This window comes from Cataglyphis hispanica, chromosome 5 (assembly GCF_021464435.1).
Source record: "Cataglyphis hispanica isolate Lineage 1 chromosome 5, ULB_Chis1_1.0, whole genome shotgun sequence".
Lineage (NCBI taxonomy): Eukaryota > Metazoa > Arthropoda > Insecta > Hymenoptera > Formicidae > Cataglyphis > Cataglyphis hispanica.
In genome coordinates, this window is record NC_065958.1 from 162,941 (window position 1) to 182,017 (window position 19,077).

At 34.0% G+C, this 19,077-nt stretch overlaps 2 protein-coding genes across 3 annotated transcripts in view; one reads left to right on the forward strand and one right to left on the reverse strand.

Moving 5' to 3' along the window:
• The first annotated feature begins 361 nt into the window (after positions 1–361).
• LOC126849770 (suppressor of hairless protein) lies at positions 362–9,586 on the forward strand. Of its 2 annotated transcripts, none has more exons than XM_050591990.1 (2): positions 362–954; positions 4,285–9,586. In XM_050591990.1, exon 2 carries the CDS (start codon positions 4,398–4,400, stop codon positions 5,925–5,927), a length of 1,530 nt encoding a protein of 509 aa, XP_050447947.1. In that variant the 5' UTR covers positions 362–954; positions 4,285–4,397; the 3' UTR covers positions 5,928–9,586. The 2 variants fall into 2 exon arrangements, with proteins under 2 accessions (XP_050447947.1, XP_050447948.1); XM_050591991.1 differs by having other exon boundaries at positions 362–865.
• A 515-nt stretch (positions 9,587–10,101) lies between these two features.
• The window catches only part of LOC126849751 (myosin-VIIa), a 28,657-nt gene continuing 19,681 nt past the window's right edge, over positions 10,102–19,077 (reverse strand). The window contains exons 12-27 of the mRNA XM_050591929.1: positions 18,866–19,021; positions 17,726–18,319; positions 17,181–17,390; positions 16,613–16,987; positions 15,446–16,486; positions 14,797–15,041; positions 14,359–14,719; positions 13,818–13,936; positions 13,338–13,734; positions 13,025–13,207; positions 12,729–12,930; positions 12,483–12,611; positions 12,299–12,395; positions 12,136–12,233; positions 11,877–12,046; positions 10,102–11,176 (exon numbers count right to left, since the gene is read on the reverse strand). Of these exons, the coding sequence (XP_050447886.1) occupies positions 10,970–11,176; positions 11,877–12,046; positions 12,136–12,233; positions 12,299–12,395; positions 12,483–12,611; positions 12,729–12,930; positions 13,025–13,207; positions 13,338–13,734; positions 13,818–13,936; positions 14,359–14,719; positions 14,797–15,041; positions 15,446–16,486; positions 16,613–16,987; positions 17,181–17,390; positions 17,726–18,319; positions 18,866–19,021 (4,584 nt within the window). The 3' untranslated portion in view covers positions 10,102–10,969. The remainder of the gene's footprint in view (positions 11,177–11,876; positions 12,047–12,135; positions 12,234–12,298; positions 12,396–12,482; positions 12,612–12,728; positions 12,931–13,024; positions 13,208–13,337; positions 13,735–13,817; positions 13,937–14,358; positions 14,720–14,796; positions 15,042–15,445; positions 16,487–16,612; positions 16,988–17,180; positions 17,391–17,725; positions 18,320–18,865; positions 19,022–19,077) is intronic.

Genomic DNA, 19,077 nt, shown 5'->3' on the forward strand with positions numbered 1-19,077 from the left:
GATCACAAGAACATTAACTTTTAATATATACGCGAAGCGACAGTCTATTTTCAACTACAAAAAAAAATTATGCGCCGGATGCAATATTATCAATGGATGTAATTTAACATAATTGAATGTATCGACGATTTCATGGACAAAATTTTTTCAATGTTTCAAATGCTATTGACATTCGCGCGCGATTTTCATACATTGATATGAACATCGTCACATATCGGATAAGCGCGTACTGTGAGCTCACGTGCGGGATCTCCCCTCCACCCTTCCCCCCCCACACTCATCTCTTTTAATCTCGCCATATTCATGGGACAGTTACTTACCGTATGGCAGTAATAATTTTATGTACGTAGTTGCCGCGAACTCAGTCATCTGTCGGTTGTTGGCTGTGTGGGTAGGCCTTTAACATCGCCGACTCTTTGTGCCAGGCCAATCACGAAGGAGACGATTTATCAGTCGTGCATTAGGAACTCTACTGTCACTTCACTGTCATGTCTGATCGCGCAAAATCCAACGATTTTGCGCTGTCACTCTTCTTATATTCTGCATATATTAATTTAGAAAATTCGTAAAGAGAATCGAGAAATTCTTTCGCGTAAAAACGTGTTATCTTATCCACGCGGGTGAAGTTTAAACTCGCCGCTACTGCGAACATCGTTCGTCGACAGGTTGGCAGGACTGTTCGGAAAATTCGGAGAGTGAACAGGTGTTTTTTGAATGGATTAGAGCGAATATAGGCGACGAGAGGACGGGTGTCTCGTGGACGGTGAATGATCGTCGGGATTTGCCGGCCGTTTCGGATGATCGATAGCTCGGAGGATGCATGCGGGTACGCGGTTGTTCTTGGCGTCCGGGCGAAAATGAGGAGGTTGGTGCTCCGGGAGTCGTGACTTTTTTTTCCCGTCCGCCGGATAAATGTGTGTGCCTGGTAACCTCTCATCTGTGCCGCCTGAAAACGTAAATAAACAAATGACTAACTCTCTCACACACCGCTTCCTTTGCATCGCATCGTGCGAATCGATTATCTCACAATCCTTCATGTCGAACGAGTGCGCGTAATATTTTTTTTCTTTTATTCTCACGCTCAAAGTGTGCTCCGCTTCTTTCATCTCTACCTCAGTCATACCAGTCCAAGACAATGTCCATAAAAAATCCTTTTTCGAGTTTTTAATCAAGTGACACAATAGCGTCGCGATGCCAAATACATAAAAATACAAATAATTTTGCCTACATTTAAAGACTATCATTTTTGCCTATGTTTACCCAAATTTAGATGAAACGATATTATATTAATTTAACTATATTATATGTTTATTTTATATATATGTATTTTTGTAATTTTTATATACATATATATTAACAATTTATTAAAAATTCTATTAATATTTGATAAATAAAAGCATGCATGACAGTAACATGTAAGAGAAATTTAAATTACAAAGCTAGAATGTATATTTTAGCGCATGTTTATATTTTATTATTCATTACCATTACATTAGACACAGCTTGTAAGATATTTTTCTTATTACTGAGCAATAAATTTACAGTTCTTTCTGTTCCTGTGATATTCGATCAGACACTCAGTTATGTTATTAGACAAATAGTGTGCGAATGACAGTTTAAGATTACACGGATTAAACTAAGCAAGTTAAGACATATGTGAGCATGACAAATACTTTTCTCTTTCTCCTTTCTGCATTCTGAAATTATTGCTATCTCAACAAATTTATTATAATAATTTAGTAATTGTTACCTAATTTGTGCTTTACTAATTTTCTATCTAGTTATATAGTTACTGAAAACTACGGTCCAAAAGAAGACTGAAACATACAATTTGGATAATTAAAGAATCTGTCTTTAAGAAAATTGATTGCATCTTTGTGCTTGGCTTTTAGCCTATTATTTAATTTTTATATTTTTATAATTTAATTTTTATAATTTGTGTTATTATGTTACTTTCTCATATTGTTTGATATGCTGCAAAATTAGAGTTATTGTGACATTATGGAATATATAATAGTAACAAAAGCAAATTAAAAAATAGATAAGAAACTCTAAGTATATAACACACATCATTTTTAAGATTCAAAATTAAAAATATTTTATACAATTTAAATTTGATTTTGGCAAAGAAAGATTTTTGCTATTACTCCTCTACTACTTCCAAAATAAAACATTTAGTAAATTGAGTGCTTTAGTAAGATTTTATTCCCTATAAGGGGGGAAATATAAAAAAAATCCTCGGATATTCCAAAAAGAAGATTAATAAAATTATAAAATTTCTTTATATACAGGGTGTTTCAGGTCAGGTTAATGAAAATTCAGAATCTTATAGAAAATTAAATTTGGAACAAAAAAGTTACTATAAACATAGATCCGGAAACAAAATTAAGCTAATGAACTCTGTAAGTAATGTTAATTATGATCAAAATTTAATAAGAGCATTTTTATATTTGCATTTGCACTATAAATAATATATAATGTTTACGTAAAAAGCATCAGAAAATAGTTTTTTCAAGTTTTTGCTTTTTTCAGTGTTTTAAGTTTATTTTTTTTAGATGCTTTATCAGAATTAAATGAAATTGATGTAATTTAGTTTGCTATTTAATTATCCATATTTATTTCGTTATTTTTTTTCAATAAATAAAGTTTTGAAGTTATTTTTGAAAATCATTAAAAACATCATTTTTCGAAGTTTATTAGCTATAACTTTTTAACGAAGCGTTTCTGGAATTATGTTTTTTATCAGAAATATTTTTTTTTTTGTTCCAAATTCAATTTTCTATAAGATCCTGAAGATTTATTGACCTGACCTGGAACACCCTCTATATGTTCGATTTATAACGTATACATTTTGTATAATTAATAAATTGTATTTAATACGCTATTAATTTATATATTTGACCTAACGTGTATTTTATATACATACATACATATATATATATATATATATATATATATATATATATATAATCTCTCTACCTATATAATGAACAAAAAGTGCTTTAATTCGTACAGGTAAAATGAGCTCAACTCGGTTCTCACGATATACGCGTACGTATATATACATGTATATTGTTTCCTTTTTCCTGTGTACTAAGACTAGCAATTCTTGGTGGCTTATTCAAAGAAAGATATCTCGAATTAATTATACTTCCCCTCCCCTTCCTCTCGTAAAAAGCAAAAATTTTTCTCACGCTGAAGTTTTAAATGAGCGAACATTTGTATGCAGTTTGGTACGCTTAATCGCGTTAATAGTGACGTTATTGCATATTATGCGAATATATTATCACGCGCGTTACAAAGCCGCCATAATTTACTTCCAAATATCTTATAATTATTATTTAATAATTATACATGTCTTACTCACGCACAGATTATTTTAAATCTATTCAATGCAATGATGTGTGTACATGCATACAAAACATTATTAGAAATTTATTAAAAGAAGGAAAAACATCATTAAATTGTACTGTTCATTTGTTTTTTAACTGCGTACTAACAATAAGAACTGTTATATAAAACCGTGTTCTACACATCACTCTTCTTTATTAGGGCTAATGACTTGCTTCGAAGCTTTCGACATTCGAAGCTTTGAAAGTTTGAAGATTCGAAACTTTGGCACTAAAATCTTCGAAGATCGAAGTTTTGAAGCTACGAAGCTTCGAATCTTCGAAATTATGATACTTCAATCTTCGAAGGTTCGAAGAATCAAAATTTTATAATTGTTAATTTAAGATAATAATAATAATACCGCAACTATCGAGGTACACATTAATATATAAAATTATATGATAAAATCCAAATAAAATTTTTAATATTACAATAATTAATGTTGAATAATGACATATTTTTTGAGCATATATATATATATATATATATATATATATATATATATATATAATTTCTTTATATTAATTCCTTATATAATATATATTAATAATATATATTATATAATATATGTTAATATATTTCGAAATATATTAATATACTTCGAAATAATATACTTCGAAATTGTCAAAAGTAACAGTTCTACTCTTTATTAATGTTGGAATTAGTATTTTAGCGTTTACGTTCTTTAAGTGATTTTGCTTAATATTTCTATTTGTGTGTAATTCTTCTTTATTTCTTTACCTGCATGCTGTACGCTATTTCCACAGAATAATAATATTATACAATTATTTAATAATTAACGATAATTATATGATACTTTAGTATTTTTTCAATATCATTAAACTTGTATATCTGTAACCTGAGTATATTGAAATATTTGAATTCGTTGTATAGGTAGAAAAGCGGTATAAAAGTGTCTTTCTTGGCGCCTAGAAGATGAAGATATAACAGCGTCAACGGCGGCAGCTTTGTTATCCCGTTCGCACCTAAGGCCCAGACTTATAAATATGCCACATCAGTTTGGATTGCCAACAATGGCGCATAGTATGCAGTCACCGCCTTCACCGACCTCGGTCATGTCCGTTTATCCTCGATTCGGCTCTGGCATCTACAGGCCCGATCAACAGGACCAGCGATTGACCCGCGAGGCAATGGAACGTTACTTGCGCGACCGTAGCGACATGATGATCGTTATCTTACACGCTAAGGTTGCGCAAAAGTCGTATGGTAACGAGAAGCGGTTTTTCTGCCCTCCGCCATGCATCTATCTCTTCGGCGATGGCTGGAGGATGCGTCAGGAGCAAATGCTGCGCGAAGGCGAGAGCGAACAGAATGCTCAGCTGTGCGCTTTCATTGGCATCGGTAATTCGGATCAGGATATGCAGCAATTGGATCTGAATAATGGCAAACAGTATTGTGCGGCGAAGACTCTCTATATCTCCGATTCGGACAAGCGCAAGCATTTTATGCTCTCCGTCAAGATGTTCTATGGCAGCGGTCATGACATCGGTGTGTTTCTCAGCAAGCGCATCAAGGTGATCTCGAAGCCGTCCAAGAAGAAGCAGTCCTTGAAGAACGCAGACCTGTGTATCGCTAGTGGCACAAAGGTGGCGCTTTTCAATCGATTGCGCTCGCAAACGGTCAGCACGCGTTATCTTCACGTGGAGAATGGTAACTTCCACGCGAGCTCGACACAGTGGGGCGCGTTCACCATTCATCTTCTGGACGACAATGAGAGTGAATCAGAGGAATTTCAAGTGCGCGACGGTTATGTGCACTATGGCAGCACTGTAAAATTGGTATGCTCCGTGACGGGAATGGCACTGCCGCGATTGGTAATCCGCAAGGTAGACAAACAGATGGCCAGTTTGGAGGCCGACGATCCTGTCTCCCAGTTACATAAATGCGCCTTTTACATGAAAGACACGGATCATATGTACTTGTGCCTATCGCAAGAGCGTATAATACAATTCCAGGCTACACCTTGCCCGAAAGAAGCAAACAAAGAAATGATCAATGATGGTGCCTGCTGGACGATTATCAGCACGGACAAGGCGGAATATCAATTCTTCGAAGGCATGGGTCCAGTACGATCGCCGGTGACACCCGTACCGCTGGTCCATAGTCTGCATCTGAACGGTGGCGGTGACGTGGCGATGCTTGAGCTCACTGGCGACAACTTTACGCCGAATCTGCAAGTCTGGTTCGGCGATGTTGAGGCCGAGACTATGTACAGATGTCAGGAGAGCATGCTTTGTGTCGTGCCTGACATTTCCTTGTTTCGCGGCGAGTGGCTGTGGGTGCGCCAGCCGACGCAGGTGCCAGTTTCCCTGGTTCGCAATGACGGCATCATCTACGCTACTGGTTTGACCTTCACATACACGCCCGAACCAGGGCCGCGTCCACACTGTCCACCGGCCGATGAAATCATGCGAGCGCCACGTACCATGCACAATCAAGCTAATATACCATCCGCCGCGATGCCTACCGACGTACCCTGGAATACCCACGGACAGCCGCCGCAGTCGGGTCTCTGATATCTTCTAGATAATCGTCACAATGCGAACCAAAGTCTACGATGTAGTAATGATATGGGTGGTGCGACACCAATTGTAGTGTCTCCCGATGACGATGATGAGGATGACAACGATGATGGAAACGAGAGTGGCGGTGATGAGTGCTCATATCTGGCGAAAGATTTGTTACTCGAAATCGATAATAGCGTAACGCAACATGACGCAAACTTAGACAATACGAAGACGTAGCGTTTCGCTCAATCCACTCTACGTGTGGGACATCCGCCTCCGTGCGCTAAAACTGTCTTAGACTAAACTCTCGTAATTTGTTAACAAAAATTTACAGAGATAATAATTTATATAGTAGTTTTTGATTTAACGGTTTATGCGAGAATGTATAGACAGAGTATATGGAATCTGATGATAAAATTTTCAAGAGTGAAGTGAATGGAATTATATAAGATTTGATTCAAAATTTTTGTCGATGCATCCGAAACACTTCTCTTGGAACTTTATTGTCTCGTCTAGCATTTTATGAAGAATTAAAAAAGAAAAACTATTAAACAAGCATAGTTAGTAACGAATGTAATACACAATCTTAGTCTATACATTTGCATATTGGTCACCGAACGGTTGTGCTTTTAACACTATATTTGTTACGAGAGGAGCTATTACGCTCGGAAATCGGTATAGCAAGCTTTGTAATTACAAAGGCATTCTTTGCTCTCTTTATAGGGCGTCCATTAAAGTTCGGGACCAAATTTATACAATAATAATGGGATCGAATAGGTAAAAAGAGTTCATATAAATCTATGTTCGGAAAGCTTTATTAAAGAACAATTTAAAAAATTAAGGTAGTTGTCTACCAAATCGCAATTAACAAGAAAAATTAAAAAATTAATTATACATTTATTAACCATACATTTATTAATAAATGTAGTGTACACATTGAAAGCTATTGATTTTCCCGAACGCGAGATAATCATTATCAAAAATTGCACTTTTTATTCGTACGCAAAACGTACGAAAATCTCATATTTTGAATTTTATTAATTAGAAAAAATAATAAGAAAATAATGAAAAACTAATACAAAGTAGAAAGACACTTTAAGAATCCTTAAAAAAAATCGAAATTATTGACTGTTTAGTTTTAGAAATACAATAATAAAAAGACCTCACGGTATCATTTCATCCTTATTATTTATCGAAAGTTAAATAACCGATAGTAGGATATTTTAAAGTTAATTTCAAGTGTCAAAATTTTAGATTGTACTGTCAAGAGATACCTTAAGATTCTCAAGTGAAAATCACAAATTTTAAATAATCGCAGATTAGTAAGAGTTAGGACGCAGATGATGGTGCGTCAGATTCATAGAAAAACAAGTTTTTTTTATTAAAGAATTATAAGCTTTTAAAGATAAACGAGCAAAATTGTTCTTATAACTTTTTTAGAGTCTTAAGTTATATTAAACGAAATCGTTGATTCAGAAATAGATAATTTATTCAGTTATTTTTACATGTCTTGACCTATACGATCTCTAGACTTCGCACTATACAGGTCTTTACTTCTGTTAGACTTTAATTTGTTTAATGACATAATTTTGATGTTTGAATTGTGATTTCATTTTTGCGATTACAATAAATAATTACGCTCTTTCTGCGAATTATGCGATATTTATTCATATAATATTGTATATCGGCGATTAAGTCTAACAAGTACAACAATTTTACTCGTTTATTTTTTGAACGCTTATAACTCTTTAAGAAAATATTTTCGCGGACATAAGTTTATATGAACTTTTGTTTCACCCACTCGACTCCATTAAGAGGCCATACCCGTTTGAAATCTCGAAAAATAAATACATTTTCCAGAATTTTTTGCAGTGCAACGACTTGATAAAAATTTTTTTATTTTTTTACAATATGAATACAATTTTTATTAATTACTGAAATAAAAATTTTCAGCTTAAACAAATTTTTTTTTTTTAAGTTTATATTCATGTTTCGAAAGTTCAAACTGATATGTTCCTTTAACATGTTGATAAATGTAATCCTGATCATTACGGATGCTCCGTGCACATCATCGCTAGATCATAAAGCAAATTCTAATTTATTGGGATCGCCAATATTGGCGATTTGTTATTCCACCACAAATGGAAATGACTTCGTGAAGAAGGAAAAATATATGGGAAGAAAATAGAAAAAAAAAGAACTATACGGACGTCTGAGCGTTGCCTCGTGTGAATGGTCTATCATGTACAAAGTAGGATAAAGAAAGAGGTACGCAGGGTATTTTTGAACCTACGTTCCTGACATGCTCGACATTTGGTACATTTGTAAATTCGTGCGCGCATACGCAGTGTCAATAAACTTCTCATTATTATTTATTAAAAAATGCATATACTCTTTTTAGCGAGTGAATGTGTGTATCACGTCAATTGGTGCTGATTGTAAAAACGGCTAGAGATTGATTGATCAAGTCAGTAGAATTTGCCTGAATTTTTTATTTTTATTTTTTTTTATATCTCGGAGAAACAATCGTCCAATTTTAAAAATGACACATAGATTTTCTCCTGATATAGCATGCGTACGTGTTATTTTATGTACATAGTATTTCAAATGTATACGTACAGCATTTATTGTGATTACGGATCCCGGTGTAATAATTACGTTAAACATATACCTTCAAGGTATTCGCGTGAAATTAATTTTTGATTAATCATTCTCTTGTAATTCTCATAAAGTATAAAAATCGAATCTATTATATGTTTTTACTTTTTTTATTTTTATTAAAGAAAAATGGAGATATATATGGACACACAATGCCGTGATGTCTAAACAAGATATTTTTAAATTATAGAAAGCTATTTATAAATTATATATTTAATTCTATCATCAGGATGTCTACTTCCTGAAAAACCTGGAATTCTCAGGGATTTCTATTTGGAGAAATTAAAGAGTTCTGATGAAATTTTATTGGGACTCAGGGAATTTTTTTTTAAATTCTTCTTGATAATGCTTTATATTGTAAGCAATCTACAATTCGCCGATAAACCAAGTTACGAATATATAAATTATAAATATATATCTATCTCTTTGTTTATATATTAGACATCTTAACAAAATCTTGCATAGTAAATATTTTTTTTATTGTAACTTTTAGTGATAAAGGAATGAAGATGTTATATAAATGAAAAATATTTATTTTACGAAAGCCACTCAGTTTTTTTAGTAGTTTTGCAAATCTAATATTTGAAACTTAAATGGCTCTGTATTTTTTTTTCGTGTGACTAAAAACCATTAGAAAACAAAATTATACAATAAAAAATCTTATTTAGAAAGTTGCATCGAAAAATCTTTATCTTCTTTACCTGAAATTTTGAACAAGAATACTTGGAAGAACAGAAAATTTTCAGGAAATTTTTTCAGAAGATTTGAGTAGACACCCTGATCATACACTTAGGAGGACTTATGTGCTATGATACTTGAGTTTTTTCAGATGGAGAATTTTCTGTATTATAATCTGTGTAGAACATTTTTTTTTCAGTACTTCTTTGATTTGAAAAAAATGTATTGAAAATTACATTTATATGCTTTATTGTAATTATATATTATAATTATAATAAGTACAATGAAGATATAAAAATATGAATTTTTATCTTCTATATAATTTAGAATAAACTGACAGTTTGTACTACATAATCTTTAATCAATATCAGTTCCTGATTAATCCCCGATCCTATATGTATCTATCATGAAAATTTATAATAGATAAGATATCTCAATAATCTTACGCGCATAAATTTTTTGTTAATCACAGATTGTTTGATGAATTCATTTTAGCATAAGTTTTTAATGTGAAAAAAAGTTAAGTCCGCACACTCAAACAAAATATCTAATACTTTTTATTTTAACAAATTTTTGAACAACTTTAGCGAATAATGAAAAAAAAAATGCGATTTTTTTGCAGCGAGTTAGTTAAGATTTCTTTGATGCAATGCTTTCAGTCATTAACGCTTGGATCTCCTTTTCCTTCTTTTTTTTCCAAGAAATAATCAAAACACCGTCATCTCCAAGAGGAAATGAGATAGCATCGCTTGGGAATCTGTTTGCGAAGAGATCTATGTTGGAAAGAGGGAACAGTAGTATACATTCCATGGGAATTTACCCACGATTAACGTTTGTACCTTGCATGTAAAGAACATGGTCGTTTTTATTCACAATTATAAAAGCGAATTAATTACAATCTTATATGAGGCGTTTATTTCGGAAAAATACTCCGTATATATGTAGACAAAGCGATATTTGAGATATTTCTTATTGTAGATCGCGTCAGTTTATATTTGTATTATCATGCAAATTCATGATTTTCTGACATTTGATCCACCATTTATAAAATAAGCGACTCGTATATTCATTGAACAGGTATAACATGCTGATCATTCGTTATCATGTAGGTGCGCAAAGTTATTACAAATTGCATTATCAAATTATACTGCTATTATGCTCTTGTTATATTAACGCGCACGAGAGTACTTTAAAATCTTATTAATTTTTGAACACAAAATTCACTAATAATAATTAAAATATAGAAATGGTAATAATTTATACAAAACTGTAGTAAAATTCTTAACTATAAGTAAATCATGTACAAATCTTTTGATTAACACAACTTGTGTACATATATAGTTTGTCATTTTCTCTTATTATGAATCGTAAATTAACAGGTAAATATGATCAAATGTATGATTTTCATATTTTATATAAATTATAGCATTAAATGATTCTAAAGATACTTGAATAACTTTTATATTGTGTATAATAATATGTAACATAAACAGGGACGGATAAATATGCGAAGAAATATAAATTCAAATTTCTCGCATTTTCAATTAGATGGAAATAGAATTAATGAGACAATATTGAAGACACTTTTGTGTAAGTGTGTACATCTGTAATATAGAATTTTATATATATTCTCAAATTTATATGTAACATGCCCATAAAAAAATAAATTTAACAATTATCGAAGAGAACGCAAAATGTTACGAAATTATTTTCGTTTATTTGATTCGTATTGTGCGTTGCTTGTTCATGTTCGTGAGCATCAGCGAAATGTAGGAAGTCAAGAGGTCGTCCATCTTATAACCCAGCGAGGTTTCACATAAGAGTTTCGAGCCTCGCACGAGGTTTCCTATCGTCATGTGAAAGTAGGTGTTGCCGGACGACCAATTAGAGATTCTCGTAAAGGGATGTGTAATTAATATGTCCTAGAAATATATGCACAATAAAATTAGCAATAACCAAATTGCTGCACTAATGAGAAGAGATCGTGTACTAATTGTTAATATACATTTTGTCATCTTATACATATAATTAAATATATGTATATATATATATATATATATACATATACATACATACATACATACATATACATATACATACATATATATACATACATACATACATACATACATACATACATACATACATACATACATACATACATACATACATACATACATACATACATACATACATACATACATACATACATACATACATACATACATACATACATACATACATACATACATACATATACATACATACATACATACATACATACATACATACATACATACATACACACATACATACATACATACATACATACATACATACATACATACATACATACATACATACATACATACACATACATACATTACATATACATACATATATATATATATACATATATATATATATATATATATATATATACTTTATATCGAAAGAAGGAAAGATAAAAAAAAGAAGAGAAGGGAAAGCAGCAGAAAGAAGAAAAGAGGAGAAAGAAAAAGGAAGAACGGAAAGAAGAAATAAAGGGAGAAGGGTAGCGAAAAGAAAAAGGAGAGAAAAGAGAAGGAAAAAAAGGGAGGAAGAGAAAAATATCTTTATTACCTTTGATTGAGGATGTATTAGACTCACACCATGTTTATTGATGGCGATTAATAGTAATTCGGGATAGTTCGGTTCCGTGCTTTGTTTCACTTCGAAGAACGCGGAACCGAACGTCGGCCATCGATATACGATCTTTAAGAATGTGATTTTTGCATCTTCCGGACTCATGCCTATGAAGAAATATCTTGATAAAAAATCCGTTCTCTCTTTTTTTTACAATGCATATAGGCTCTATTGAGTTGTGCTGTTTTTTACTTACCAGCGTCTTGATTATAAGCAGCGATTATCGATCTCTTCCAATCGTTAACAGTTTGTACTTTAATCAAATCACTTGGTATAAGTTCTCTTAACATTTGCCTAAAATTAGTCGATATTTTTCTTTCATGTTTTTATTAAATTATTATGTAACGCGAAATACTTACGGGATTGCTTGTAATTCTTGTTTGTTTTCGCCGAATCGTACTCTATATACCAGGGCTGCTAATCTCGAGGCTTCTTCCTTCATACACTTATGATAGCCTATACATTGAGCGACAAAAAAGGGCGCGAAATGCGATTTATAATTACATAATACATTACAATTAATAAATATCTGTCATTACTTACCTCTTAGCAACTTGGGAAGTTCTTGATGGAAATGAAAAATTAAATCGGCATTTCTATCTTTACCGGGAACTGTATTTGTCCACAGTTTTTTCATAAAAAAGACTTGATATGTGAATTGCGGCAGAACACCTTTGGATAATCAATTGATTAATATATACGCATGTATGTATGCAAAAATGTATAAATATATGTAAAAAAATAACAATTTCTATTAAAAATTGCAAAGAAAAATTGCTAATTGCATACCATCTCGTGATGGTCTAGCTTTCCTGATCCAATCGGTCAAATGTCGTACGAAATCAAAGAAGAAATCTCCTTCTGGGACAGAAATGACTTTATCGGCGATTTTAACAAACAAACTAAAGCCTTCCGCCGATCGTAGATTGAGTCTCTGAGCGATATTTTGGCAAAAGTCTTTCGCTCTAGTAGATGAGTCAACTTCGAACGCCTATGAACGGAAATGTGATAGTTAAATAAGTGTCATTAAATAATTATTAAAAGATTGTTTAAATTCAGATAAAATTAAATAATAAGATACATGCCTCGTCTGTATCGTCTGGAAAATAAACCTTGTGAAATATTTGCGTGGTTTTGTGCTGGATAGCTTCAACTTCCACTTGATGCGGCGGATATTTCCGTTGACCGTTGCGCAAGGTTTTCTGTAATCTTTGTAAAGAATCTTGGGATATAGGATGACGTCTTGTACGTAGGAACAGAGTTAATTCCTGAAACAAATGATATATGTATAAAATCATTAACTTTTCATTAAACACGTCATTAATAACATCCTACGAAGAAATTTAATTTGTGTTCAAAGAAATTTAATGATCACTGATAGCTATATGTATATCGTACTTTCAAGAGACTTTGACTGCAAATAAATAGCCCAGTGGCAAGCCACATTAATTCCCATCCTCGCTCTTCACTCAATCTGTTGCGATTATCGGTGAGTTGCTTCATAATCTGACAGTAAATTTCATCCCGCAAAATCTCATTCTTCAACGGTCCGTCAAAGATTAGATCCGTATATTCGTTGCCGATGCGCGGCCGTTTTGTCGGTAGATCGCCCATATACTTCAAAATGGCATTGAAGGCAAAGCATGCTTCTTCAGCCAATTCCTCCTTGGACACGAGTTTTTTTAAAAGTGGTTGCTTTAACGGCTCTCTGGAGTGATGCCATAACTCATCCGTGTGACCACGTCGCGCAGATGTTAAAGTCAACGTCTTAGACATTGTTCTCTTTGGTGGTGTTCTAAGATAAAAGCATTCGAAAAATTATCATGAGTATTATTCGAAAATATAAGATATAGTGTGTTTTGTAATATTTCTATTTACCTGAAATGATCGATTGCGTATTCTAGAAGAGTGTGAGGCTTGTCGCGCGAATCCACGCCGTTTATTTGCTGTGGATAGAGCCTGCGAGTGTTCTCCGTACCCTCGATACTGAATAAAGCCTGAAAATTATTATTGAAAAATTAGAAATAAATACTTTTTAGAAAAAATTAAAGTTATAAATAGGTTTTATATAAGGATATGTAACAAAAGAGAAAAATAAATAAAAATTTATTTTTCTTGAAATTTACATATTCGTTTCTGGCTTTTACTAGAGTTCAGGCAATTTAAATTATATTTTTCAAATAAAAGTCGTATTAATTTTTTTATGTAAAAAAGAAATAAAAATGAAAGAAAGATACAAAAATTTGAATTACAAAAAGAGAAAAAAGAATTCGCGTGCAGAAGAAAAAAACTTAAAAAAAAAAAATTAATAAATGATTGGATTCTTCTTCTCGAAAAGAAAATGATTAAAAATCTATAATTCTCTAAAAATCTAAATAATCTATAATAAATAATACAAATTATTCATATATCGACATACCAATATATCGTTAGGTGGTTTTGTTAAGGAAGGCAATACATAGACCGTTTCAGCCGGAAAATCACCCTTTTCACCGGTCCTCTCGCAGGCTCCGATACACCATCCTGAGTTAAGTACTGTCTCGCCAGTGCTTTCATCGTCGAGGACGATGAGATCGCCTTTTTGAAAGTTCAAGAATGATGAGGCCTCACCGGGCGGTTTATAATCCTGCAGAGCTATGACGAACTTGCTGCGCTTCTTCAGCCCTTCCAGGAAATACACCACTAAATCGCGAATGTCCTCCGCATTCGGGCTTTGGAATGTGAACTCTTCTCCTCGTACCGTTGATAAACTAAATGTTTGTGTAAACATCTTGTTTGTTCTGCAAAAATGTCATCAAGTTGAAGTGTTTTATGATTTTAAATTTAATTTTTTAGTCGCTGCTTACGCACTACATACTTTTGACTAGATACGGTGGTAATTTCAGGGAAAGATAACTCCAGGAGTACTTGCTCCTGATCGTCGACGACATATACTCCGGTCCAATTGACGGCTATGATAACGTCGTTTTTAGGCAGATTCGGTCCGGAATTCCTGTAAGCTTCGTAGAAACGAGAAAACAACAAAGGCCACTTGAATTTTGCATAGCTGACTATATCTTCTTTAACGCGTAATGCTGGTACCTTCTCTTTCAAGTAGTAACTCTGAAAATAAAATATCAAAAATATCAACTAATTAACGGGTCATATCTGTCCACATTATTAATACATTTTTCATAATTCAACATTTAAAAAATTTTTTAGAAAAAATATATTTTTTTTGGCTTTAATACTAATGAATACATGAGAAATTTCTCTTTCAAAATAATAAAGAATTTGTTTTCTATTTGTTTTATATGAAAAATTCTTTTTTATTAAATAACATTAAATTTACATTAAAATATGTAAAATTAATCTATTTCAATTTCCTACTAAAATTATGCTAATATTTGTTCTTATATTTCTTCTCATATAAATAGATTTATATTAATGCTTTTGTATAAATATCTTTTATCCTATTAGAATAAATCATATACTATTTATTATAATAATATTTATTAAAATTTTACCTTCTTGTATGCTTGCAAGACGAGGTGCCCCCATCGATCGATCGCTTTGTCAATCCCCGTTAGACAATAATCTGGTATGTAATTGGGCAAGAGAGTGTACAGTCGGTCGATGTTCATGTCAATGTGATATTCTATGTAATATTGCTGCGCTGCGATCATGGCTAAATCCTCCTCTTTGTCACAGCGATATTCGCCAAACTTGACGCCACGCACTACCTGCTGATAAATTAGATTTGTAGCCACTTGATCCTCGGTCGGCTCGTGCCAAGGTGCAAAGATTTCCTTCCTGAAGAATAATCTCCATGGAGCATTCCGCTCCTGAGCGCCCTGCTCCTTGGCGTATTGCTCGCACTGAGATATCGCATCCATCACATGATCGCCGCCACTGCCTAAGGACGACACCTTGTCAAACAGAGCAATGTACAAAGAAAAGCCGAATTGGTCCCTCAGAGAGATCTTATCGGACAACTGGTTACACAATTCCCTAGCGGTGGTGGCCGAATCGGCTAGCAGTGTCTTCGTGTTACCGTCCATGAAAGTGATCGGCAACATAATCGGTTTCTTCGACTTTGTCGCTTGAAGTTCCAGCCAGCTTGGCGGCTGATTACGGGTGCCATTGTTAAAAGTTCTCTTCAATCTGTCCTCGCAGTAGGGTGCGTAACCGGGTGGTCCCTCTCTGATAAAAGCTCGCAGATAGTTGACAAATTTCTCCGAGGGCGCGAAACAGCCGACGCAAAGGGACAGCAAGATCCAGCCTCGCGCGTGCGACGATTTGGATGGATTGTTGGTCAATTGTTTGCAGATCTGACAATATATTTCGTCCCGTAATTCAGCGCGCAATATACCGTGGCCAATGATAAAGTGCAGCTTCTCGAGGTTCGATGTTGGTCTGGCTTCTAACCAGGATTGATAACTATCGGCAGTATATTCGTCCTCCTGCAATCTTCTTCGCACATCCTCGCCCAGCTTATTCTTTCGCTTCAAAGTTAGCGACACAAGCTTGTGCCTGATAGAGCGTGGTTTTTGTTTGAGGAATGTGTCCTGTAAAAGATACAGATATTACTGTATAAAGAGTATAGAAGTATTTTTCTTATGTTAATATAATTGATGTAAATTTAATATTAATTATAAAGAGAGAGAAAGAAAGAGACGTTCACATATACGTACAGGGTCCATGCCCATCATTTGAGCCTCCTGAAATTCTTTGCTCCTTATAAAATTCCGTCCAAGCGTTGCTGTTACCTTCGACATCACTGAGGTCGTGTCTCTGTCCATAGTATGAAATCGCGGTTCGGGTAAATCGCCCGTAAATCGAAGTATAGTTATCCACAAAGCCTGAGCGGCCAATTGGTCACCTTGCGTGTGTAACGGTAATAATGGATGTTTGAGCGGTTTTCTCGAGTACTGATGCGTGATATTGCCCTGAAAATATGTGGCCGCGAATTTCTGGAACTTAAATTCAGATAGATCCTCCTCATCCTCTGAGGCCATCTGAATCGGGCTAATTATCTCCTGCTGATCGGCTTTTGGTGCAGGTAGATCCTGTAATGAATAAAAAAATTGTATTTCCTATTGAGAAAACAAAATATGTTTTTTTTTGCTCCTATTGAATAAATAGAAATTTCTACTATTAGTCGCAGTAGAGCAAAATTTCTATTTACCTTATTTCTGATCTTCACTCATTTACTTATATAGTCAATTTTTAACAAGAAAATATAAAAACATTATGACTTACGTTAAATACAGATGTTTCTCTCGCCGGAGTTGGAGCCTCGCTACTGGAGTCTGGCAAGAAATCAAACATGGCTTCGACTAGCTTACTATCATCGACCGGTTCATCTTGTTTCTTGGCTGCATCGTTAATCAAATTCTTCTTAATTTCCATTCGCCGTCTGTCTTCAAGCTCCATTTCGATTTCCTTCCGCTCTAGCTCTTGCATGCGCTCCTAAAATTTGTACAAAGTCATAGAGAATTCACAATGATTATGTGAATTGTGATCGTGACTTGTTAAAAGAAATTGGTCAAAGTTCTCAAGAGATAATTCATGTTTTCGCTGTAAGTACTTGCTAGTTCTTGTTAGTTCTTATGAGATTTTTTTATACTTATATACGTATATAATGAAAAAGAAAAACTAATTAAACTTGTGATACAATACAAATAACAAAGAAAAAATAATATTAGATACATTTTTTTTTACCTTCGATAACTATAAAAAGTGAGAAATTCAGTTTCTTTCGTTGGTTATGATAATAAATATAGAATGAGAGAGATTTATTTTACCCTGTAATTTTGTTCCGCGATCTCCTTGGCTCGCTTATTGCCCTGATCCTTCAATTCGCGTTCTTCCTTCTTTCGCAATCGCAGCGCTTCTACATGCAATCTATACTCATATTTGGTCTTCTTGTATCGTCTTTGCGCAATCAGTCTTCTCACGTGCGCCTGTATCTTCACTATAGCCCACAACTTCTTCTGGTACATCTTACGCACTAGGTGACCTCGTGCTCGCGCCTGAAGTGCTACGATATGGCCGCGCAAGTGTCTGAATCTATGCGACAACACGCGTGATCTGATGAGTGCCTGTAGTCGCATGTAACCGATCCGCATGCGTTTGTATCGTTGACGTTGAGCATAGCCCCGCCAATACTTCTGTACGATCTTTGCCGCCATCCTCATCTTTAAAAATCTCCTCCTATAGACCCAGCCGCGAATGTTGCGCTGTAATATCAATATCTTCCGCGTCAATACACGGTCGCGCTCCTGCTCGAGAAAGAGGTCGTGAGCATCCTTGAGAAAAACTTTAGTGTGCCCAAGCTGATAATCCGATCGACCTAATACCGCATGACAAATTTTTGAAGTCGCCGCACGACAGTCCACCTAAAATTAACGATACAAGTTTTTTTAATTAAGAGAATTGACAAAAAGAGAAAAGGAAGAGAGGCGTGTATGTGCATATGTATGTGTACTATATACAGGGTATTCCATTTTAATTATGCACCCCGATTAACATCACAGAAAGTGGTCGGAAAAAATGTTTTAGAGAAAGTTGTTGGATTTTGAGAGAGACATCCAATGGTAACCTTAAGTTTATCGTAGACGACCTTCTTCAAGGTGATTCCAAAGTTGACTTTAGTTTTTCAAATGGAATGACCCATTATTAACACCGGAAATCGAGAGAAGGAAATTTTACGTTAAAAATATGTGATATTTGAGGTCAGATTGACCCCTAAAGGTCATATGAAGGGCATCTTGTGTGTAAATCAGTTTGATGAATAAAAATTGACAGTTCTGCCAATCAAAATCAGTATATGATTTAGCCAGTCAATGCAAGATCTAGGCATGATCCAGCCAGTCAAAGCAAGATCCTGCTCTTTGGATTTTATATATTAACAAGAAAAATAACTTATTTAACAAATTATCTACCTTATGCGCAGGTGGAATACCAGAGATGAGAAATCGATATCTTTCCACAAACTCGGGAAAGGAATGACGAATAGGGTAACCAGCCCGACGAATCCTGATGGTCTCCATCATGCCGGAGTATCTTAATTGTCGACAGCAAAGACCTCGATCAAACATCTGGAATCAAATTTTATGTTTGTAAGATCGTTATGATTATTACGATGGAATTAAGT

Coding starts and splice junctions, on each gene's coding strand:
- LOC126849770 (XM_050591990.1), top strand. CDS start 4,398: ATGCCACATCAGTTTGGATTGCCAACAATGGCGCATAGTATGCAGTCA.